The following is a 25,869-nucleotide window of genomic DNA, read 5'->3' on the forward strand; positions in this document are numbered from 1 at the left end:
CAGGGAATTTAAATGCTATTACAACATAGAGCCTAGATTGCCTTTAGTCAGTTGGCAATTGGCAATCATGAGAGATCTGAATAATTCTGCCCTAAATGGAAGAATTTTTAAAAGACAGACTATGTTACACTGTTAATATGATGAAGTGGATTAAGATAACAGGTCATTCTGACTCATAAAATAATACACACTGACATTTTCTTCTTCTTGAAGACCAGCAAATTATAGACAAGTAATTCTCCTGAACCATGTTCTTTTCTCTCAGCATATCACACTTATTATGAAAGTAAAAGTAATCATCATCGTCATTAAATATGTTTGGAACCGACAAGAGCAAAAAGCTTTTAGCTCCTTTTGAAACTCAAGTGAAAAAAAGTACAAAAAACAGTTTCAAGCATTAGGGCTCCATGCATTGAGGCATTTCCATGCCACAATAAGAAAATACAAGACAGGGCCCTTATTCTCTGTTTGTGGACAGGGAAGGAGTGAGATGTAGTGAAAAGAGTCGAGAGAGAAAGATGTGGCTATAAATCCTATTTTATAATCTCAGGAAAATTATTTGAGCCTTTTGAGCCCCAACTTTCTCATAAATAAGAGGGGGATGAGAGTCCCTGCTTGCCAAGTTGTTTTAAAGATTGGATAGTTAACACACTAATGTGACTGACATCAAAAGACCTCAGTAAATGCAAATCCCTCCACCTTGATGTCATTTGAGTATTTTACACGTACGTATTCAATTCAATTTAATTAAAAATACATATGTGCATTGAAAAGGCTAAAAGTTCCTCAAAGCAAATGCATTGTGAAGTGTTACTGCTGGTGTGAAGAGTGAGTTTATGTTAGAATAAGAGAGACGGAAACTAGTCTTTCAAATGTGAGCTTTGGTGAAAAGATTTTCAGGGGTCATTTTTATTAAATACCCCCCAATCCATTATAAATGTTGTGATTAAATCTAAAAATAATAACTTGATGTCTTAGTAAGCAGTATATCAATTGAACTTCATTAATTGTAATAATTTAAAAATTAATCATTGAGGAAAAATGATGTCATTCAACAATTGTAATTCATTGAATAGATAAGGTGTTAATATAATTAGGAATTTAAAAAATACATATTATGATTAGAATGTCTCAAAACTGTTTTTAAAATGTCCTTTCAACCTATTATATTTATTTCTGCTCTGATTAGGTATAAAGTGGGTAAAGTTTTTATTGCTTTAATATCTGAAACACAAGAAAGTGAGGATTGAAGTAATGTAGAATTTTAAATGGTCTTTTCAAGAACCAATTTTCAAGCATTTAGGAAGAAAGAATATTGTCATTTTTATTACCACAATTTATTCTTTATGCAATAATTTTCTGGTTCAAGTAATGTCTAGATATATCAGTATTCCAAGTCTCTAATGTTTGAATCAGGTATTAGAAACAATTGACAGTAATTCTAAACTGTGAATTTTGAGCGTGTAAGAGCTGATTTATAGAATCTAGCCTTCTCAGAGAATGCTCAAACCCACCCAGAAAGAGTGGGTAGTTTTGGGAGGGTAAGAGAAATTCATAATTACAAATTTACCAAATGGTTGCATAACCTCTCTTCCCTTAAATGAGATGATGATGGATGAGTAGGGTGGGTTTAAGTCTGAACAATCTTCATCCCCGTCACATGTGTAACCTAACTGCAACACTTCTTTTCAGTTTCTGGACTCTCCCAGGGAAAAGTATATAGATTTGTTTGATTTGGAGATACAGGCTTAATTTTTAAGCACTACTGGTACCGTCAGGTAAAAATGTGAATTTTTAGTACAATAATATCTTGATGAATAAAGTATAAATTAGAAATAATTATACATTTATTCAGACCTTATACTATGTGAATTTCCCACTGTCCAAAATATCAGAGAATCCTCAACTAGTAGTATATTGTAATTTTCCTCAAAAACAATACATAATTTGAAAAAGTAAATAGGTTGAGGTGCATTGTAAATTTCTATTAGATGTTACCATGGTGGTGGTAGGTCAAGGGATAGTAATAAAAATTGTTTATAATAATTGAGCATTATAGTGTGCCAGGGATTCTCTTAAGACCATTCTACATTGTTATCTCATTTAAACCTCATAACAATTTTTGTAATAAGTTCTTTATTATAGCCATTAAAAAAATAAAAGTTAACTTATCCAAAGCCACCATCACTAACTAGGATTTAAACTGTTTTCTCCCATCCAGCAACCAATGTGGACTCTACAAACAATTGCAGACTGCATACTTGCTGACTTTAAAACCAGCTTTAGAATCTTCAACAATTGTTGAAGCAGTCGTTATTAAATAATAGGGTTTAAATGAGGAGTAATGCATGAGTACATGAGTAGGGAATACAACAAACTTGGTTTTTTTTGACTGCCCGGTATGTATTTTCACATTTATTTAATGGATTCCTCCCAGTTACACTGAACCGTTATAGGTAAGGAAATTGAAGCTCAGAAAAATTGAATAACTTGCCCAAGGGAGATTTGAGTGTAGGCTTCTCTGTTTTCATGGACTTTACTCTTCCTTTGTCAAACTGCCTGGTTACTTTGGCCATGAGATGTCTGGCACTCTCAGCCCTTCAGAACATGCCGCCTCCTAGGAGTAAAACTTGGTCCTAGAGCAGCACAGAAAGACCTCTCCAGGTCCTTGACTCTCGGGGATCATCCTGAAATTCCTTCAGCCAGAGGCTACTGACCAAACCTTTTAGTACTTTATTTTTTTTTTCAGATATGTGAAACTTTATTTTTATTTATTTTATTTTTTTATTTAACATCTTTATTGGAGTATAATTGCTTTACAATGTTGTGTTAGTTTCTGCTGTATAACAAAGTGAATCAGTTATACATACACATATGTTCCCATATCTCTTCCCTCTTGCGTCTCCCTACCTCCCACCCTCCCTATCCCACCCCTCTAGGTGGTCACAAAGCACCGAGGTGATCTCCCTGTGCTATGCGGCTGCTTCCCACTAGCTATCTATTTTACAATTGGTAGTGTATATATGCCAATGCTACTCTGACTCATTTAACAAAACTGGTTATCTGATTCCCTCGATTTCTCCTAGATTCTTGTAGGAAACAATTGGCAGCGATAAGGACACGCTGGTGGCACACTGAGAAAATGCTAGGAAGAGGGAGGTGATTACAGGTCAAGCCATGTGCATTTCAATATTGTCCTGTGGTTGGGTCTGACACAGAGGTTGAGGAACTCAGAGAGGACCTGACGGCTGAGACTCTGCAGAGATAGACCCACCCTCCCAGACTGGAGGAGACTATTTTGCAGACAACACAAATCCTTTTCCTATTTATGTGTGAGATCAGTTATGAAGCCCTGATCAAATTAAACATCTCTCTTTGTGACCATCATATCCTGTGCACCTCTTCACACCTCTTAGAATATTATGTTGAAAGTATGTAAATATGTATCACTTTCCTCTACTTTGTCAACCTCACAATACCAACAGGTATATGTGTGTGTGTGTGTGTGTGTGTGTGTGTGTGTGTGTGTGTACACCCTCCGTATCTGTGGGTTCTGCATCATCCTTGGATTTATCCAATGGCAGATGGAAAATATTCCCCCCCACAAATTCCAGAAAGTTCCCAAAAGCAAAACTTAAATTGGCCTTGCACTGGCAACTATTTACATAGAATTTACATTGTATTTACAACCATTTACATAGCATTTACATTATATTAGGTATTAAAAGTCATCTAGAGATGATTTAAAGTATATAGGAGGATGTGCATAGGTTATATGCAAATACTCTGCCATTTTATATAACTGACTTGAGCATCCTCGGATTTTGGAATCCAGGGCAGGGGTCCTGGAACCAATCCCCTACAGATACCGAGGGACACACATATGCATATACACACACAGATACACACAAATATGTCTACACACACACGTATGCACGCACACAGGCTTGTGCAGGCACACACCCCCCTTCATAATAAAAATAATGGAAAATCGAGCTGCTCTTCTTAAAATCATAGGTAGTTTCTTAGGTTTGGAAGAGATTCTAAAGGTTATCTGGGACAAACACACATACAGTGTTTACTATCTGTGCCAATCACGGGCAATATCGAATCACTATATTATTCTCTTTTTTTTCACTTTCAAATGATTTTCATGCTCACACCGATCAGCCTGATTCAGTATGGAAGGGCATGAATACCAGGAGGTGAAGGTCATTAGACGCCATTGGAGGCCTGTCACAAATGCATGGTAAAATGTTACCATTAGTGATCTGGGTATTGGGATAAAGTGCATGCTTTTCTTTCTTGTGCTTTTCTGTCCTTCCTAAAATCTCTAAAATGAACATATATTATTTTTAAATCAGAGAAGAATACGTGTCTCTATCTATATACATATCTTTATGTATATTTAGGGACAGGCGCATTTATCTTGGAGAAACTGGTTATTTATGTCATCATCCACATTGACAGACCCAGCAAATTTAGAATCACTATGTTATTCTTAGTATAGAATCACTGGCTTCTGCTCCTTCAAGTCCACTGGAGCAGAGCAGCAAAGAGAACAACTCAAGATGAAGAGACAGAAGTCTCCTAGAGAATGGTTTGGGTGAACAAATCGTCAGTAAAGGAATCATGTGTTTTCTCATTTCTTCTCTTTATTCTACTATCTTTAACATTTCCTTGGTTGCCTACTGTGACCAAGATAGTGTTCAAATATGATCACATAGTAGACTTGACCTCAAGGAATCTAATCTAGCAATCAATTGCAACTTCAAGATAAATAAAAGTAACAATATATAAAATGTATACTCATCCATTTTGCTTTTTATACTATATTGATTTTCCATTTGTATTTACATTAATATTTTTGTGGGAATAGGGGACTAGTGCTTAATGTCTAAGAATTATCCATATTAGATTATACAAGACACAAAAATTCAAGAAACTTAACATCAGTAAAAGAAAGAGACCAGGACCATCATATTTCTGTGAAATGATAGAAGTGTATAAAAAGTATTCAGTAGATTTGGGAAAGTGTAATATGTTGACCTATGAGAAGAATTTTTGTACAGAATAATATATATAAAGCATACACTTCACCCTAAATGGAATCAGTATGAAATATATTTGCTTTGCACACATATAACTATTAGCTTTAGCAATGAAATGCTTAAAATTAAAAAAAATTTATTGGGTAAATTAAATATATATTAAATGTTGCTAAACATACTTCTCTTGCATACTTTATCCTAGAGTATCAGAGCCCATTAATCTTTTTTAACATCTGAGGGGCCTTTGATTATTTTGGTCGAGCCTTAAATTACCAGCTTTAGGAAAGACATTTCAAGTATATTCTATTTAGTGCTTTTCAGCCTAAACTTAATGTTTGACTTGCAGGTGGTGTTCATTAAATCATATGTTCTAGCACCTATTTTGGATGACTTTTACGTTACTATACCATGTTCTCCTTAACCCAAGTCTACACTGCCTGGTTCTCTCAACTTAAAAGCAAAACCTCAAGTTTAACTTTGTGAAATCAGAGAGCAGTTTGATATCATACTGACCCTACATCCCTCTCCCCCTTCCCCCCTCCTCCTGCTTCACTCCCCCCCCCACACAAACACACACACACACACACACACACACACACACACACACACAGACTCCTGGAACCATTACCTTAGAGATATGAAGAAAGTGAAATTTAGAGAAGTTCAGGAAACTTGCCAAAGATTACTGAGATTATTCATTCTTGAGCCAAGATTAAAATTCACTTTTTTGCCTAGAATCAAATAGAAATATTTACCATAAACATTACTTTAATTCCAGCCTTAAACATTTTGTAGCACAAGGAAAGAATACAGATATAAATAAATGTTTCAAGGTTTAGTTTTGGGTAACAGGAAATGTTTCCTGGTGGAAAAAGATTAGGTTTGGAATCAGACAGATAGGAATCCAAGTCTTAGCTCCACCCCTTACTATCTGCATGACCCAGTGGTGATTATTTAACTCAAAACGGAAAACGGTAATGGCTATTTCTCACAGTTCTGATGAGAATTAGAAATTTGAAATACTTCATGTAAAGTGAACGCCTAGTGTATTTACATTTGATTTCGTGTTGTTGCTATTATTATCATTATCATCATTCATTCATTTCAGAACCAACTATGCTAATTTGATCAATGTCTAAAGATTGACATTTGCATCATGATTCTAAGTTGTCGTGATTAGATTTCAAATACACTGATGCAGGCCACAGGAGGCAAACTTGCTGAATATCGGTGATGAAATTTCAAAGGCAAGGCATCCCAAATATCTGCATAATGGTCAGGAGGATTGTGAATCGATGAGAGGTTGGATGGAGCCAGGAAGCTTGTCTGTGACCTCAGACATGTGGAGAAGTTAGGAGAGTGGAAATTGACCAGGCTTCTAAGACTACAGTGAAGTCTAAATACATATAATTTAAACATGTTGTTAATCATCTGATACAATGTAGTTTCATTCTGAATACAGAGAAAGAAAAAGAAAAATCATGATAAAAGAGGGTGATCAGAGATGATCTCAAGGAAGAATAAACAGGTTCCCTTAAGGATAATTTAGGGAGTATGTGTTCAGAAGAAACAGGTCATTTCAATGCAACATTATGAGAAAAAAAGCAAAACATCTCCTGCCCTAAGTCACATTTCTTTTAATAAAGATGAGGGAAAGCAGATCATTTGTTTTAAACACACTTAAGGAAAAGACTGCCACCTGGTGAATATTTGAGGCCTTTTAAAATACATTAGTATTAGTTTAAACATCTGGCATGAACTCAGAAATAATAGTCATCCACTTTATATTATTTTCCTTTAATTTCATTAGATTACAGTTTCGCACACCACCATATTAGCAGAGGTTTTGTAAGGCACCATAAACATCACGAGTTTCCATGAAATTTATCCATTTTTACCTGGTACAAATGCATCTTTTACAGGTCACCTAATTCAGATGAAATGTTACCAAGAAAAAGTAAACAAAAATTTATGAACCACCATGATATACTTCTTTGGATTTCTTCTTTACTTAATTCTATAGCAAAATGACAAAAATAATATCTTGGGATCACTATAATGCTGATACATTCCATTCTTTACAAATCTGATCCAAAAATTTAAGAGGCAGAGAAAGTCATTTTTCATTCTATAACTAGTGCTGTAGTCAGAGTCTGTTTTGATTTTCCCTGGGACTTAGCTTTTTCTGAATATTTTATCTGAGGCATGAGAGATAAGGAATTAATCCCCAAAGTTTTCTTCTTCTAGTAGCGTGTTGCTACTCCACCTATCCTGGTAAATATTTTTGACACACTAAAGTGGAGGTTAAGAAGTCTCTTAGCTGGTTGCTACACAACTTGTAAATTGCTGAAGTCTTTCATTGTTGTAGCTCAAGATTCAAGTTCACAGCTAAAGAAACTCAATGGAGGAAAGAAAAAAAAAACATGATTCTTTCCCTTCACATGTGTATTTCTCAGCCCCCAGTCAAAAATCTAGGTAATATTTTCCTTATCTGTGGACGGAGGAAAGCCATCATTCCATTCAGAGGACTAAGTGCCTATCACTTTACTTTTGCCGAGAAAGTCCAGCTATGGGGCTGACATGACTTAGCACCTGTCTTTTTTCATTAGTTTCACACTGTCATATCCTCGAATTTTTCCAAGCATTAGTTCAGTTATTTTTATGCAATCTCAGAAGATAAGTTTTGTGAAACAAGTTATTTCCGTAGTCCTCCTTAGTTTCAGAGCTACGTTTTTATCCTGAAAGACTGTTTTTGTGTCCTTGCCTTTCTTTGATACTTACCAACATAACACACTGTGTTACAGTGATGGATCATACTGTTATCCTCATTTACATTAACTTCCTAATTCTTCTTTTTCTTCTTTCTTTTAAATTTTTATTTTATATTGGAGTATAGTTGGTTAACAGTGTTGTGTTAGTTTCAGGTGTATAGCAAAGTGATTCAGTTATACAAATCTATTCTTTTTCAAATTCTTTTCCCATTTAGGTTATTACAGAATATTGAGTAGAGGTCCCTGTGCTACACAGTACGTCCTTGTTGGTTATCTATTTTAAATATAGCAGTGTGTACAAGTCAATCCCAAACTCCCAATCTATCCCTCCCCCCTCCTTCCCCCCACCCCCCGGTATTCATTAAGTAAGTTCTCTAAGTCTGTGAGTCTGTTTCTGTTTTGTAAGTGAGTTCATTTGTATCATTTTTTTAAGATTCTGCATATAAGCGGTATCATATGATATTTGTCTTCCTCTGTCTGACTTACTTCACTTAATATGATTATCGCCAAGTCCATCCATGTTGCTGCAAATGGCATTATTTCATTCTTCTTAATGAAGCCTTTTTACCTTTAATTTTTCCCTCATGTGATTACTAATATATAAATGTAAAAACTTTAATTAGCCGTGGTTGTTGTATTTTGGGTCTTTAAGAAACAAAATCTTTTTCACCCTGTTATATATACTGTGATGGTCTTTGTAGTTCATTTTCTTCTCAAACTTATGAATGCCAGCCTATTCCTTAGGCAGATTTTACTCTTCACACCAAATAACATGTTAGTCCTCTTTTCTTCTCCTGGCTACATAATACTACACACATCCTAGGTGTTAAGTAACAGTTTGCTGAATAGATGGATGAACATGACAGATTAAAAACCCCCATCATCACTCATGAAAATAAAGCAGGCAAGGAACAATCTGGAAAGATAAAATCAAACGTCAAGGTAGCACTTCTGATTTAGATCATACTCAGAATGAAAACAAAATTATTAATACCTCCATTATAAACTGTTCTGGGAATATATGGTTCTTGAAGTTGGGTCTCTATTTCACCACAATGCTGTGTTATGATGGTAAGTGAAGTATTGCGTTCTGAGAAGCCTCACCTCATCTTAAAAAGTTAAAGTTCCACGTGGAGCATGCAAACTTCCTTGAAGTAACTGCAGTATTTCCATAAAAGCCTGCGACTGGTAGAAAAATATAAAGCACGCTACCAATTTTGTAGATATTGAGAGAGAGAGAGAGAGAGAGAGAAAGAGAAAGCATGTATATCTGGGTGAGAGAAAGACAATGTATATCTCTGGGTAGTGGGATTTACGGGGAATTTTGCTTTTCCTTTTGTACTTTTGATATTTTAAAAATCTTTAGGCAATAAGGGTATATAGCTTTTGTAATAGGAAAAAGTGAATGCTTGTCTTAAAGATCGTAATGTGGGGCTTCCCTGGTGGCGCAGTGGTTGAGAGTCCGCCTGCCGATGCAGGGGACGCGGGTTCGTGCCCCGGTTCGGGAAGATCCCACATGCCGCGGAGCGGCTGGGCCCGTGGGCCATGGCCGCTGAGCCTGCGCGTCCGGAGCCTGTGCTCCGCAACGGGAGAGGCCACAACAGTGAGAGGCCCGCGTACCGCCAAAAAAAAAAAAAAAAAAAGATCGTAATGCACCTGCACATCACAACAGGAAAAGGTAGTGAACGAGAAAGAAGTTATTAAAGCTATGGCCAGGTTAGGCATAAATACAGAGTTGTTACCATTATAGTAATTAATGAAAGGGATATAAAATTTAGGAATCTTATACCCATTCAACAGGCCCATTCTTTTAGGGTTCATAAATGAAATCTAAAATTTTATTTAGTATTCTTAAATTTGATTTCCCATTATTAATAGAAAAAAAGCCACAATTGTAATAATTGTCTGTTTTCATTTTTAATATCATAAAAGCAAAGGGTACTTTCTCCTCCTTACATTTATGAATCACTCCAACTCTGTCAAAGTTCTTTCATCATATTAAGGTGGCTTGATCCTGTGGGTAAACAGGCAATGCTGTTATCGCTAAAAGTGAAGCTGGTGAATGATGTGCTGGAGGCCACACTGATAGTCAGTGGATGAGCCAAGGTCACCTGACAACTCAGCTTTATCTCCTCTGCTCCTTTCAAGGTAACTGATCCAACCTCACACCCACTTCATAATAGCCAGACATTCAGAATACTACCCAGCACAGCCTTACTAACTTGTAGCCTCTAATATCTTCTTAGCCTCAACTGCTGGTTGCATACTTTCAATTTGCATCTCCTCATTCATGGCCTTTGGGATCAGCATGTTTTTCCATTAGGATACACTATCGATGTAATTCTGCTGCATGTGTCACTGCCAGAAAAGCATCCATATGAAATTCTTCTTATATCTTCTCTGTTTAATAGGTGCTGTGACAGATAAAAGCTCTTAGAGTGAGTTTTCCACTTGAAGTCTAGATGTTTTAAAGAAATTGAAGTACTAACAACAACATGCAATGGGACTTTGCTGTACTGGATTGATGAGACCTTGTTCCTATACTTCCACATTCCCCATATTTTGAGTGTTCTTCAATCAGAGTGGATTAAGATGTGAGGATTCATGTCTTTTGTCCCTACATTCCTGCCACACATGCTCCATTCAATTTGGCAGACAAAATCTAGTGCTATATTTCCTATCGTCCTAAGAGTCTCAGGGCACTTGAAAATTACAGGCAAGCTTGATAATATTTGTTTAAATTTAACGTAAGGTAAGATCTCTTACTCCATGGAGCCTTGATTGGAACCTCAAGTCACAGGACTTGACATAATTATATCAACTTTTATTCATTCATGTAAATCTACATTAACCATGTGCAGCACAGTTTAAACAAATCTATGAAGAAAAATATAAAACAGAAAAAATGAAGGTTTACCTTGGTGTGATTTTTAACCTCTGAAAGATCTGTTTTATTTCAAAATTAGCTCTATAATAATTTAACAGTGTGTGTTCCTTTGTGTGTTTAAAATAAAATCATAAAATCAAAAATTGAGAAAGGAATTCATAAAACATAAGACAAAAATTAATAAAAATAATTCTATTTAATGCTGACTGATAAATCAACAAAGGACAATAAGGCAATTATGCAATCTTCTGAATTTTATGCCTCATCTATATAGTGAAACTAGCACCCTTTATTTTTGTTGGAACTAAATCCTTTTGGAAAAGCAACTTAGTGATGTTTAGCAAAACCAAAGAAAAGGGTATTCATATTTAACCACTCTTTCATGTATTCAAAATGGAGGTGATTAAGTAAATTACGGTGTATTTTTAATTGAAATATTGCACAGTCATCACAATAATATTTTAAAGTTTTAAAATCTATCACGGGATAAATAAATATCAAATGACAACTGAATTCCATATGGATTAAATAAATAGCATTATAATTAATTTAAAAATATGATGCAAATACTAAATCTCTTTAGCAAGGGTTAGGGGTTTTCATGTGGACAGACTGTCTCAGCTTAAAAGTAAAGCAGATATTTAGCTTATACAAAACCCTATACACATGGCTTTCATTCTCAAAGATTGGTGACCTATTTTCATGAATGAATGTCTGGGCTACACAGAGCAATATTAGGGGAAAGAAAGACTGATAAATTTGTTGAGGTGAAAATAACATTAACAATCTTCATAATAAAAATTTGCATAAAACCTAAAACATGGAAAATATTTGAAATAAATACGATTGATTAAAAAAAGGTAAATAAATATACTTTTAAATAACAATGAAGAAAAGCAGGTGAGATCTACCATTCAAGGAACATATTATTCCCATCTTTCACAAACATTTCTAATTTTATGAAACTGATACAGCCTTGGCATCAAAATCAGAAGAGGACAGTGTGAGAAAGGAAAATTATGGTCCATCAAAAATTCAATGCAAAATCTAAAGCAATTATTAGAAAAATCTATTAATGTAATTCGCTACTTTGACAGGTAAAGGAGAAGGAAATGCATGATTATCTCACTAGACGCCAAAAAAATAAAGCGTTTGATAAAATGTTTATCCTTGCATGTTAAGAAAAAAAAAAAACAACCAACTAAGCAAGCCAAGAAGGAAATAGACAAAAAACTTTCCTTAACTTGATTGAGTCTACCCAAATCCTACATCTTATATTATTCTGAATAGTGAAATATTAAAAACATTCATGTTACTATCAATAACAAAATAAAGATTCTCAATATTGATCTTCCATACAACACTCTACTGGAGGTTCTATTTTGAATAACCAAAAAAGAAGTAAAAATAAAAGATATAAAGACTAGAAGAAATAAAAAACATGTTCAGCTAATTTGTCTACATAAAACCAAAATGTAATCTACATAGTATTATAAATAATTAGAAAGTTTATGCAAGTCATGGCATGAACCATTAATCTAGAAAACTGTCCTTCCATTAAATTGGCCAAAAACTCTAATTATACTCATGCTTCAGGGTCTTCGCACTTGCTGCTCTCTCTTCCAGGAATGCTCTGCCCTTAGATGTAGCTTAGCTTGCTCTCTAAATTTCCTCAGCCTTCTATTCGAATGTCTTTATAGTAGTAAGACTTCCCTGTCACCCTACGTAGGGCAGTAGCCTCTCCTTGCCTCTGACACACTTTATTTCCTCTTACTCCACTGTACTTTTCTCCATGGCCTTTACTGTTTGAGATTTCTTCATTCATTGATTTTTGCATCCACTTGTTCATTCATGTGGTGTCTTTCCCTCCCCTCTCTTTCTAGAATGCAATTAGAATAAAGGTGAGGATTTTGTCTGCTCTGTTCACTGCTGTATTCCCCAAACTTTGAAGAGTGACTGGAATAAAATGGGTGCCGCAAAGTATTACTGAATAGCTGGAGGCTGGAAGAATAAATATTGACACATATAGACTATCATTAACATAAAAACAGCCAACCTTCAGGGAGTACATATATGCCGAATGAGAAGAACACTGGGCTTAAGTTTGATCCCTAAAGAAACAGTGTTCAAGGGATGAATAGGAGAAGGGTCCCCAGTGAGTGAGACTGAGAAAAAGCAACCAGAGAAAATGATGATGATACTGAAGATAATTATAGTAATTACACTAGATTTTGTTTTATCAAACATTATGTACTGATACAAAACACTTTCATATTAATTATTATTCTGTATTTCTTTTTGAATCCTTAAAAAAACCCTATGAGGTAAAGACTATAATAATCTCCATTTTATAGATGAGAAAATTGAAGTTTAGGGGGTTAAATAATGTTTCCAAAGCTACAAACCATTAGTGGGACAGCCAGGATTTGAGTCAATACACTACCCAGTTATGGAAGTCAAAGGACTGGTGACTTTCAAAAAAAAGGGACCGTGATAAACACTGTCAAGTGAAACTAAGATTAGAATCTCTGATCAGAATTTGTGTAATTCTTATACAATTAAGTATACACTTGGCCCGTTGAGCTACGTTCTTTACCAATAAAAGATTTCACTTGGATATCATTTAATAGATTTTCCTTCAATGTAACAGATATAAAGAGAGAGAGAGTTGTTTTTTTGTTTTTTTTTTTTTTTTTTTTTTGGTATGCGGGGCTGTCGCTGTTTTGGCCTCTCCCGTATGCGGAGCACAGGCTCCAGACGCGCAGGCTCCGCGGCATGTGGGATCTTCCCGGACCGGGGCACGAACCCGCGTCCCCTGCATCGGCAGGCGGACTCTCAACCACTGCGCCACCAGGGAAGCCCGAGAGAGAGTTTTAAAAATAAAAGTGATGTCTGTGAACTAAACAATCTGGGAGTCAGTGATAGCAATCCTCTCATTATTTTAGTGATTAAACCTAGCCAAAGCTGGTGGTGATTTAAAGTTGCTATTTGTTTGATGTCGCCCTAGGAGTCGAAATAGATTTCTCCAGTTCTTTATCCAAGATGCAAATGATATTTAATAGCTATTATTTATGGTATATCTATAGCAGTATACAACAGAGTCTATGCCATTTTAGGAGATACACAGTTTAAATTTTCAGTCATGAAAAGTACATGTTCCAAGCTTTGACATCTACACTGACGAAACTGGCCCACCAGGAAATAATTGTCCTACTTTTCAGATGAATCAAGCACTATAACTGGGGTTGTGTTTATGTGAGGAGAAGCAAATCAATCTGGCAAAACTGAACAAGACTGTTTTATGCTTTCTCCTAACAATCTCTGGCTTGCCACATAACACTAGTCCCTTCCTGTTATTTAGTGATTTGTAGATACCACATGCTTTCATGTTGCCCTGCAACATGAAATCTTCACTGCAGCCCTGTGTGTATTAACTTTGAGAAGCCTTTGATATATATTTCTCCAGTTCTTATTCCACAAGGAGAAATATCTTGAATGAATGTCCAGATTTCAAAATGGGAAACTGGAAATGTGGAGAAGTTAACTGGCTTTGTCATTCTCACACAACTGAAAATGGTTGAGGCAGGATGGAATGCTCACTCCTGATGCCTGAGCTATTTCCAGGACCTCACAGCTGCCTTACTTACAAGACATATAGTTTATTGATGAAGAATTTAGACCCAGGAGTCAAGCTGCATGGATTTCTGTGTGACCATGGGCAAACTATTGCAATTCTCTAAGGCCTATTCTATTTGTCAAAAGAGGATTACAGTGACACCTAATTCCAAAAATGATTTTGAAGATTAACTAAGATGTGGCATGAAAAGCTCCTAGCACGGGGCACGGCACATGATAAGTGCTTCATACACCTTAGTTGGTACTTGTGTCACTGTAATCAGACTCCAGGCATATTTGTATTAACAGTGTCACTGAGTTGAAATGATTTTTGCCAGATCCTTGTTCATTTGGTTCAAGTGTGCTTCATAGTTCTAAAATAAATCTGTTACCCAAGTTATTGTAGAAGTATATTCACTATGTGTGTCCTACACCTATTTAAATCAATACAAACTATATCTATTTGCTGGTATTTTTAATTCAAAGTAGACTTGAAATAGGCTTACCATAAAAATATATAATCAATGCAATTTAAAATGAATATTAACTTTAAGAAAGTAGAAATAGTTATTAATGTTACATTATTTATATTTATATACTGGATGTATCACTGACCAAAGCTTGAGTAAAGTTATTATAAATAGTTTGTGTGAGCGCACTTAAAGGAGATAAGAGAATCATCAATTGTATAATCTGCACTCTCATTCTTCACTTTTCCCACAAACTCCTCTTTTTATTTTATTTTTTTACAAACTCCTCTTTTAAAAAATTGATATTTATCTCTTCTTGTAAAAAGCTAATAACAGCACCTTCCCTTTTGCCTGCCTCCATTTGAAGAAAAAAATGCCAGGTTAATGACAGTTCAGTTTTACTAAAGGGCATCATAGAAATCATAAGGTTTGAGTTGGGTCTTGAAGGTTTGGTAGAATTTGGTAAGTGGGAGGGAATAGGCAGAAGTCAACAAGAAAACTATGAATGGAAAGTTTGACACTGAAATGATTGGGCCATGGGATGCCTGTCAGGGTGGAGTACAATTTAGATTTGAATACACAGGGTGGGACATGATTATAGAGGTCTTTGTGTATCAAATAAAGTAGTTAAGATATAATTAGGTAGTACCGAGCACAGTCTCTGATATAAAGTTAACTAATGTTTAAAGAACCTAAAATAAGGAGCCTTTATGTAAATACCTATGCTACACCTCTCCAACAGGGCAAAATGAGACCTCAGGGGCAACCCTCCAAATTGATACCTACAGCATGCATTCAAGTTCAAATACTCAATAGCATCATAATGTTTCGTGTAGAGATATTCCACAATTTGTTCAACCTTTCTCTTTTGAAAAACATTCAGGTGATACCCAAGTTTCTATCATGACAAACAATGATGATATAAATACATAGTCTCAAGGTGCCTGATTTTCTGTAGGGAGGGTTCCCTAACAAACACTATGGTGCTTAGAATTTATGTAAGTGCCAGAAACGTTCCAGCAAGGCTGTTATAATTTGCATTCCTCTTGCTTTTGATGAATGTGGATGCATCAGCTCCTTAAATTTGGCAAAATAATTGTAGTTCATTATTATTTTATATTTTCTTTCCCTGTCTATTAATGAGAAAGATCATTCATGTTTCTGACCTTTTTTTCTTCCAGTTTTATTGAGATAAAATTGACATACAGCACCGTATACGTTTATGATTAACATTTAGCATAATTATTTGACTTACATAATCGTGAAATGATGATCACAGTCCATCATCTCATACAGACACAAAATAAAAGAAGAAAATATTCTTCCTTGCGATGACAGTTCTTAGGATTTGCTCTCTTAACAACTTTCATATATAACATGCAACAGTGACAATTATATTTATCATGTTGTACATTACATCGCTAGTACTTATTTATCTTGTAACTGGAAGGTTGTACCTTTTGACTGCCTTAATCTATTTCCCCCTCCCCCTAACCCCTACCTCTGGTAACAATAAATCTGATCTCTTTTTCCATAGGTTTGTTGTTGGGTTTTGTTTGTTTGTTTTTAAGTATAATTGACCTACAACCTTATGTTAGTTCTTGGTTCACAACATAGTGACGGATGTTTCTAACATTATAAACTGATGACCGTGATAAGTCTAGTTACCATCTGTCACCATACAAAGCTACTACATTATTATTGACTGTATTCCCCATGCTGTACATTTCATCCCCGTGATTCATTTATTTCGTAACGTATATTATATTTGTGCCTCTCAATTTCCCTCACCAATTTCACTTACCCCTGACCCTCTTGCCTCTGGCAACCACTTGTTCATACTTTTGGTATCTGTGACTCTGTTTCTGTTTTGTTATGTTTGTTCATTCGTTTTGTTTTGATTTTCTTCTGTGAAAATCTTGGGTCATTCTACTTGAGAACTGTAAAACCAAATATGTAGTTTTCCATATTCTGTGTTTCCAATCTTGCTTTAAGAGTTCTCCCCAACCCTTGGGCTATAGAACTATTTTTTAAAATTGTTTTTCTGAACTTGTGTTGCTTTCTGTTTTTACATTTAAATATTTACTCCATCTCAAATTTATTGTTATGAAATGAGATATGCACTAAGTTTGTTTGTTTGGGGTAGAAAATTGTTTCAATAAATGAACCACTATTTCCAATTGAATAGAAACTTTTTTTCACATATCAAGTTCCCATATAAAATAAGAAGTAATTCTGGGGACTTCCCTGGTGGCACAGTGGTTAAGAATCTGCCTGTCAATACAGGGGACATGGGTTCGAGCCCTGGTCGGGGAAGATCCCACATGCTGCGGAGCAACTAAGCCTGTGCACCATAACTACTGAGCCTGTGCTCCACAACAAGAGAAGCCACCACAGTGAGAAGCCCGCGCACCAAAACGAAGAGTAGTCCCTGCTCGCTGTAACTAGAGAAAGCCCACGTGCAGCAACGAAGACCCAAAGCAGCCAAAAATAAATAAATTAATTTTTTTTAAAAAAAGAAGAAGTAATTCTGGTCAAAATTCTATTCAACTGATCCCGTATTTCTTGCTATATTTTCTTGGATCATAGCCTTCATATCATAATTTTTGAAACACTTGGTTATGTATTCCTCCATATTAACTAATACAATAGTTTTATAAAGTTATAAACAAAACAACGTAAGTAAAAAAGATTCTGAATAAAATGCACATATTTATTTTGAGACAATCGACATAATTAAGATATTAGGTCTTCCTATTCAGAACATAATATTGTATTTTCCCCATGTTTTGGATTTTTGTAAAAGTTCATGTATGAGTATATATGTATGTGTGTGTATATGCATATTTATGAAAATTTCAAGTTCTAAATAACTGATGTTAAATTGTTTTAAATATAACTCTAAGTTGAAACTCCCTTATGTTGGTTTGAATTAGAAGGTAGTCTGGGTGATTGAGAGAGGTAAATTTGATATTCATAATCCTGAGTTTCAAAAAATGTAGGTTTCAATACATTATATAAAAACAAAGTTAAAAAGCAGGATGAAACTGAAGATATTAACAAATTTTTATTGAAGTACTTGAAAAAAAATTCTCATAAATTTTCACTTACTGTGCTATCAACTGGAGTATAAAAATAGTTTTTGAGTCATAGAAATTTCATAACCTCTTTCATATAACAGAAATATTAAGGGACTTTCACAAGATAATATAACTAATTGAGAACAGCCAGATTAGAATATGGATCTGTTTAGTCTCAATAATTTAGGATACATCAAATAATATTATATAAGTAAATTTCTTTTACTCAGTTTATACAACCCAGTTTAATAAATGCTGAATGCAAGGGAATGAATTCTTTTAAATTGGTTGAATGTCACTCCAGGATGAATTTCTCTTCTAGAAATGTATACTTCAGGATTAATAGTTCAAAAATGTATATGTTAGTCACAAAGAGACATTTCTATATTTGGGTAAGATGTCACATATGCCTCAGACTGGTGCCGAGTGATTTCAAGGTAAAGCATTTGGTTGAATTTGAGAAAAGCTAGCAGTTTATGGGTTAATAGTTAATCACTTAAACTGATTAATGGGTGTTAATTAGCTTATGTGTAGGTCAGTCATTGTGAATGCTGTGTGACATGAAAATGATTCAGTTAATAATGTAACTAATGTTATGATAAGCCTGAGAAAAAGACGTTGAACAAATACTCATTCATAAATCTTAGACAGAAGAAAAGCCAGAGCAAACTTCCGGCTACACAACATAAGAAACAGGGACATGAATTTGGTTTCCAGATCCTCTTTTAACTGCCTCTTCTACTTAGTTGTAGATTACTGGGTCAACTGTATAATCAGTTGGAATTTGTTAAACGGTGGAGTGTGTTGTTTGTTTACGAGTAATGTGAGTATACATTTTCATGCATGTATGTTTGCCTGGGAGTAGTGTTTTTATGTCTGTAGAGTTTACTTCAGCTAAAATAAGTCAAGCATAGTGTGATTTTTATCTACAGGGTTATCCTCATGATCTTTATATCTATCCTTAAATATGCCAAATGGCAAATTTGAAAAATTTGGAAAAATACAGTATTTCTATCAAAACTATTTTTAGGTAATAGCTACCAAGCACTTCTAGTGACCTATTTATTTATTTTAATGCTAGAAAAATATGCTTTTCGGGCTTCCCTGGTGGTGCAGTGGTTGAGAGTCCGTCTGCCGATGCAGGGGATAGGGGTTCGTGCCCCGGTCCGGGAAGATCGCACGTGCCGTGGAGCGGCTGGGCCCGTGAGCCATGGCCGCTGAGCCTGCGCATCCGGAGCCTGTGCTCCGCAACGGGAGAGGCCACAGCAGTGAGAGGCCCGCGTACCGCCAAAAAAAAAAAGAAAAAAAAAGAAAAATATGCTTTTCACTTGTAACGTTGACACCACAGAAGGAAAGAGGGAGAGTTGCATATTGAAGATATTGAATAAAGCGAAGCACGGGATGGAGACAGAAAATAGACTGGTGAATGAAGCATGAAAAAGAGGGAGCAAGCCCATTTTCTGCATTTCCTAAATGTTTCTGAGATCAAATGCCTTATATTTTAGACTTCTTTAAATTTCTGAGTATTTAGTAGATAGCAAAGTGGCTACTCAACAGATAAATTTCTCAGCTGCGGGAGCTCAGCAAACAGCAGTCTCTCAGCTTGCTGCCCTCTTCCTGTCTTCAATGTCACCATCTTCCAAGGCAAGAGGTCGTGTGGGTGGCACTTCTCATCAGTAAGAAGTGGCCTTTTATCAGTTGTTATTCATAGCCAGCTAACAGACCGAAGAGAGGGGAAAGCTCATTGGCCCTTATTTGATTCAGGACTTCTCTGAAAGTCCCCTTTCAGGGCAAGATTTTGCCATTAGCACATGGCCATTCTGTAATGGAACTCTGAATTGTTTAGTTCTGTTGACCAGCTTTCCCTCCCAGAAAAGTAGACATTAAAGAAAGTGAAATCTGAACCGGAAGGTATCTCCGGGCATCTGGACTAGACCTCTCTTATTTTCTGATCTCTTTGCTTCGAATTGTTCTATTCCATGCTTGTTCTCTCTCACACCCCCAGCATCGCTTGATGGGTCATATGCACAGCCTCTCCTTTTCCTTTGCTACAACCCTAATTCAGACTGCACTCGTTACCAGGCTCCGTTATCTGCCTCTACCCATCTGCCTCTTAATTCAAGAATCAAAATATGCTAGCGTGATGTTAATACTTCGGAATTACTCCATTACTCTCCTGGTTCAATTCTTGTATGATTCCACCAATGTCTACAAAATAATGCGATTCAAAACCTTCCCTCATCTTGCCCTGATCTACACTGAGGCATTTTATGATTATTTATCTCTATATGATTTATCCCATACTCTAAAGAAAGTATTTGCTATGAATCCATCTTTTTTATTTTCTTCTTGTTGTCATTTTTCCTGTAACTTTTCTACATTGTTAGTTCCAACCAATCTTAAGTTTAAATTCCTCCTAAAATCCTTTTCTAATTCTACCAAGTAAAAATAATGTCTTCTCTAAATTCATTTCCCTTTTGCTTTATTCATACTCTCCTTAGGGAATTTACTAATTTTTTATGCTAAAACCATTTGCATAGTATTATACTGTGTGTGTGTGTATTCAGGTGTGTGGGCTTGTGTGCACACGCACCATATTTTTAGGACTAAGGAGAATAATTATGATTATCCTCAGAGAAGTATAAAAGGCCTTAGACAAATTCAATACCCAACCCTGATAATAAATAATGAATAATCCAATTCAATGATTGCTTAACAAGTTGAGTGGTGTAAATACATAGATGGATAGATAGATTGAGAGACAAATAACTGGGAATACCAAGTATAATTTGTGGTGGGCATGAAAATTGGTATCACTGCTTCAGAAAATTGTTTGACCCAGAAATTCCATTGCTAGATACAAGACCAACAGACATGGACAAAAATGTGCATAGGGGCAATATTCTGAATAGGCACAGACTGGAAACCACAGAAATATCATCAAAAATAGAATGGTAAATAAATTGTGCTATATTCATAAACCAGAATATTATGCAGAATTGAAGTAACAAAAACGATTGCTACTAACAATATGAATATATTCCAAAGAGCTAATGTGGAATGGAGAAAGCTAGACATAAAAAGTACATACTTTAATTTGTTTATATAAAGTTAAAAAGTATGTGAAAGTAATCTGTGGTGACAGCAGTTAGATTTGTGATTACAAAATGGAATGACTGGGAGGTGACAAGAGGGAGGTCCCTGGGGTGCAGGCACTCTTCTAGATTTATTTTTTATAAATTTATTTATTTTATTTTTGGCTGCATTGGGTCTACGTTGCTGCGCGTGGGCTTTCTCTAGTTGCAGCAAGCGGGGGCTACCCTTTGTTGTGGTGCATGGGCTTCTTCTCATTGCGATGGCTTCTCTTGTGTGGACCACCGGCTCTAGGCACGCAGGCTTCAGTAGTTGTGGCATGCGGGCTCAGTAGTTGTGGTGCACGGGCTTAGTTGCTCTGGGGCATGTGGGATCTTCCCGGACCAGGGCTCAAACCCGTGTCCCCTGCATTGGCATGCAGATTCTTAACCACTGCACTACCAGGGAAGTCCTCATCTAGATTTTTGTCTGTGTCTTGTCACACAGGTGTGTTCACGTTTTAAAAAAGGTTTCAAGATGTACACTGATCTCTGTGCATTTTACTGTATGTGTGTATGCTGTACCTCAATAACAAGTTCAAAATGAATAATTATTGCAATGAATCAAAATATATTGAATAAAATAAAGGAAGAATCTATGGGTTCATTAGTAATACTCAATAATTAAGAGGAGAAGAGAGCAAAGTTGTACATACAGAAGAATGCCAATTACTAAACTTAGAAGTGATGGAAGAACAAGAAAACCCCCAATTTTCCGACTCCATGTAATACTTGATTCAGGTGTGTAATTAGCACTCAATAACAGGCAATTGTTTAAGTGTTTTTGTTTTACTGTTATTTTTCAATGCAATGCTTCCTTACCCTCTGGGACCTGGATAAACAATCACGTGTGCCTGCTGGGCTGACCTGTCAGAGTCCCAGCAGACTGCTGTCTGTTAAGTATATATAGTTTATGTGTTTTGTTTGAATATAACTGGTGAAAGTGATGGGGTTTTTTAAAAAGTAGTAGTGATTTGGGGTTTTTTTGAGTTTTGTTTTGCTATTTCATTCCATTCTTGACCAAAGCTTCCTTTAAGTCGTTTATTATGGAAAATTGTCACACTAACTTAAAGGAAGGGGTGGGGGAAATACATAAATTGTCTTCTAAAAAATTAAATAAAATACTGAATATCTTAAAAATATGTATATATATATAGTGTGTGTGTCTTATGAAATAAATGGATATTCAAAATGGCCAGATGAATTAAAAGCATTTGAGTTTAATTATTCTCATATAAAGATAACACCTCTACTTAAAAGTAGTGCTACTGAAGTTTCCTATGACTTTCGTTTTTCTCTACAAAGTTGTTTCTTTTGATCCTTCTGTGGTTTTAATCATATTTGACCAGCAGCATATTTTAATGTGACGTGTCATCACTTTTTCTGCCATGCCTGTTTAACTTGTCCTTATGTAGCATTTATTTTCATAGAGGCCTCTATGACTTTGCACCAGCAGGAAGAAATACTAAACCAAAAATTGTAAAGCAGCAGGGTGTAGTGCAGTACGTACAGGCCTGGGTGTCAGACAGATGGACCTAGGTTCAAATAGCAGGATTCCCACTTACTCACCGAGAGACCATGTCTATAAAGTGTGAATAATGAATAGTGAGGGTGGATGTGCTTTAGGCCTACTAAATAGTGCCTATTAAATTATTTTTGTCATTACCATTCCTAGAGTACAACCCAAAGGAAATTGTTCGTAAGTGCATTGGTGACCTGATTCATTGGGAAGCATTTCTTTCTTATCTTTTTCTTTTTTAATAGCTTTATTGCGATATAGTTCACATACCATAACATTCACCCACTGAAAGTATACTATTCGGTGATTTTTAGTATATTCACAGGGTTGTGCAACCATAACTACAATATTAGAACATTTTTATCACCCTCAAAAGAAACTTTGTGTCCTTTAGCAGTCACCTCCCATCCCTTCCATTACCCCCAAGCCTAGGCAATCACTACTTTCTCCGTATACAGATTTGCCTATTTTGCATATTTTATAAAAATGGAATCATACAATATGTGATCTTTCGTGACTGGCTTCTTTCACTTAGCATAATGTTTTTAAGGTTCTTCCACAGGAAGCATTTATTTCTAACAACAGCGATGTTAGAATGGGGCACCTCTTGTCATCTGGAAAATATACCATAAAGGAATGGATGAAAACAGAAAGCAGAGGGGCTAGCACTCTTGCGTTCCACTGCCACCTGTAATTGCAGGGTGGATCTTAGGACTGCAGAAGATAAAACACAAACAAACAAGCAAAAACCTGACTGAAGAATTTAAAACCTTCTATTGCAGAGGAAGATCTTGGGTTTAAAACAAATCATTAACTATTTTGTAGCGTCTTTCTTATTATTTATGGAGCCCATATCACTGGGGAAGAAAAGCAAAGATTGTCAGCCAGAAAATAAGTTGGGAGCAAGAAAGTCTTTTATCAAAGCGTTTCCATAGGCACTGAGTTTAAGATATCATGTAATGTCACAATTCGGATTGAACAAAGAATAATGTGTCATTCTATTGCAGAGCTAGTTTTTGTTTAATTTTCTATTGTCTTTTGAGGGGAAAAAAGCCCTAACTCTCCTGCAAAAAAACCAAAAACCTGACAAAAGACTTACGAATCTTGTTCAACATTGCTATAGCGTGTTGTTTAAATTCACAGGCTTGAGCAAATGCGTTACTACTCACGAACTCTGCTTTCTTTTTTCTAGGTGCCTCCCATACTCCTTGATAAGCAGTTCTCTGAATTCACTCCGGACATTACACCCATCATTTTGGCAGCCCATACAAATAATTACGAGATAATAAAACTTTTGGTTCAGAAAGGCGTCTCGGTGCCCAGACCCCACGAGGTCCGCTGTAACTGCGTCGAATGCGTGTCCAGCTCGGATGTGGACAGTCTCCGCCACTCCCGCTCCAGACTCAACATCTACAAGGCCCTAGCCAGCCCCTCTCTCATCGCCCTGTCCAGTGAAGACCCTTTTCTCACAGCCTTTCAGTTAAGTTGGGAGCTCCAGGAACTGAGTAAGGTGGAAAATGAATTCAAGTCAGAGTATGAGGAGCTGTCACGACAGTGCAAACAATTTGCTAAGGACCTACTGGATCAGACAAGAAGTTCCCGCGAGCTGGAAATCATTCTTAATTACCGTGATGACAACAGTCTCCTAGAAGAACAAAGTGGAAATGATCTCGCGAGACTCAAATTGGCCATTAAGTACCGTCAGAAAGAGGTGAGTTTTGCCAGACTTTATCCATCAAAATGCCACAGAATTTAAATGGCAGTGAGGGAAACTGGTACCCCAAATTAGGTTGGGGGTTTAAAGCATTTTCTGTTTAACTGTAAGTGGATGATATTTCTTGTTTGCCAGATTACGGATGATGAAACACATTGAAGAGGGGCGGTAAGTAGGTTAATAATTAGTGATGGTTTTTGACATCTGTGTTAAAATGTACACAGTTAATGGTGTGTGATGGTAAAACTAATGAATTTTAGAATCTCTGCACTAAGAGTTCTGGTTCTGCCATTTATAAGTTTTGCTACTTCAGAGGGTCACACAGATCTCTTTGAGTTTCCGTTTTCTCATCTGCTTAAGGGACTTTATATTTGATTTTATATATATATTTCTTTATACATATAAAATATTTTACTCACAGATTTGTAGGAAGTGTAAAATGAGTGGATGTGTGTGAAGGCTCTTAGTAAATTATAAGGTATGATCCTAATAAAATACATTATTAGAAGTTATTAATAAAGGAAAGCCTTTAGTCCAACAGCAGATGAAAATACTAAAACTTCCTTCATGTCTGGCTTAGTTTCTTGATTTGTCGGGAATGAGAAGTTAAGAAGTCAATTGCAAATTGCAGAAGAGTAATAAATTTTTCATTAGATTTCCATGGATTTGAACATTAAATAAGGAAAATTCAGGTCTATTACACTTATCACCTAGTGTAACTGTTGTTTCCATCACTGATTTTGAGTAAGTTCTCAAAAATCTATTTACTTCTACCTCCAGAAAATATTGGTTTTCTTTTCATTGGTGAATTATAGTAATTGTTCTAGAACAAAAGTTGGAAAAAACTATGTATGTAATATAAGATGAAAAAGAAAGAGAAAAAGAAACTTCTGAAAAAAATGTATTCATTTTTTTTTTAACTTGGCCCTAAATATTCTACATTAGCACTGGCTGCTTTATCTATTGCTACTGACTAAATACTTAAGATTGAAGATACCTGAATTTGCTTCTTTGAGTTTTTCCTGTAGTTCTTTGGCCAGTTGTCATGGGAGCCTAAAAGTAATTAACAATCTTTTCCCTGAACAACAAAGGAAACAGCTTCATTCCTGTGCATTCCCACTGATTCTAAAATCACATGTACTAGTATCAACTCATTTTTTTAGGGTATTGTGTTTAAGACTCAGGGCTCTTTTTTTTTTTAAGGGACTAGAATAATTTTAATATGCAACTAGAAGAAATTGATGAAAAATTTCACATGATTAAAGATTGTAAAATACTAAATATGAAACTTACAAATACACCAGATAGATTTAATTGATATTTATAGGACATTCCATCCAAAAAACAGCAGATTACACTTTCTCAAGTGCACATGGAACATTCTCCAGGATAGATCACATCTTGGGTCACAAATCAAGCCTCAGTAAATTTAAGAAAATTGAAATCACATCAAGCATCTTTTCTGACCACAACGCTATGAGATTAGAAATGAATTACAGGGGAAAAAATGTAAAACACACAAACATATGGAGGCTAAACAATATGTTACTAAATAACCAAGAGATCACTGAAGAAATCAAAGAGGAAATCAAAGAATACCTAGAGACAAATGACAATGAAAACACGACAAT

The 25,869-nt window shown here is 35.7% G+C and overlaps 1 protein-coding gene across 3 annotated transcripts in view; it reads left to right on the top strand.

Annotated features, from left to right (window-relative positions):
* The window catches only part of TRPC4 (transient receptor potential cation channel subfamily C member 4), a 159,003-nt gene that overhangs the window by 49,037 nt on the left and 84,097 nt on the right, over positions 1–25,869 (top strand). For 2 of the 3 annotated variants that reach the window (XM_027116464.1, XM_027116463.1), the window contains exon 3: positions 23,717–24,235. The exons of the other annotated variant lie outside the window; for it this stretch is intronic. In XM_027116464.1, the coding sequence (XP_026972265.1) occupies positions 23,717–24,235 (519 nt within the window). The remainder of the gene's footprint in view (positions 1–23,716; positions 24,236–25,869) is intronic. 3 annotated transcript variants of the gene reach the window in all.

This window comes from Aethalodelphis obliquidens, unplaced genomic scaffold (genome assembly GCF_003676395.1).
Source record: "Aethalodelphis obliquidens isolate GAN/ISIS:26980383/991018 unplaced genomic scaffold, ASM367639v1 scaffold16, whole genome shotgun sequence".
Lineage (NCBI taxonomy): Eukaryota > Metazoa > Chordata > Mammalia > Artiodactyla > Delphinidae > Aethalodelphis > Aethalodelphis obliquidens.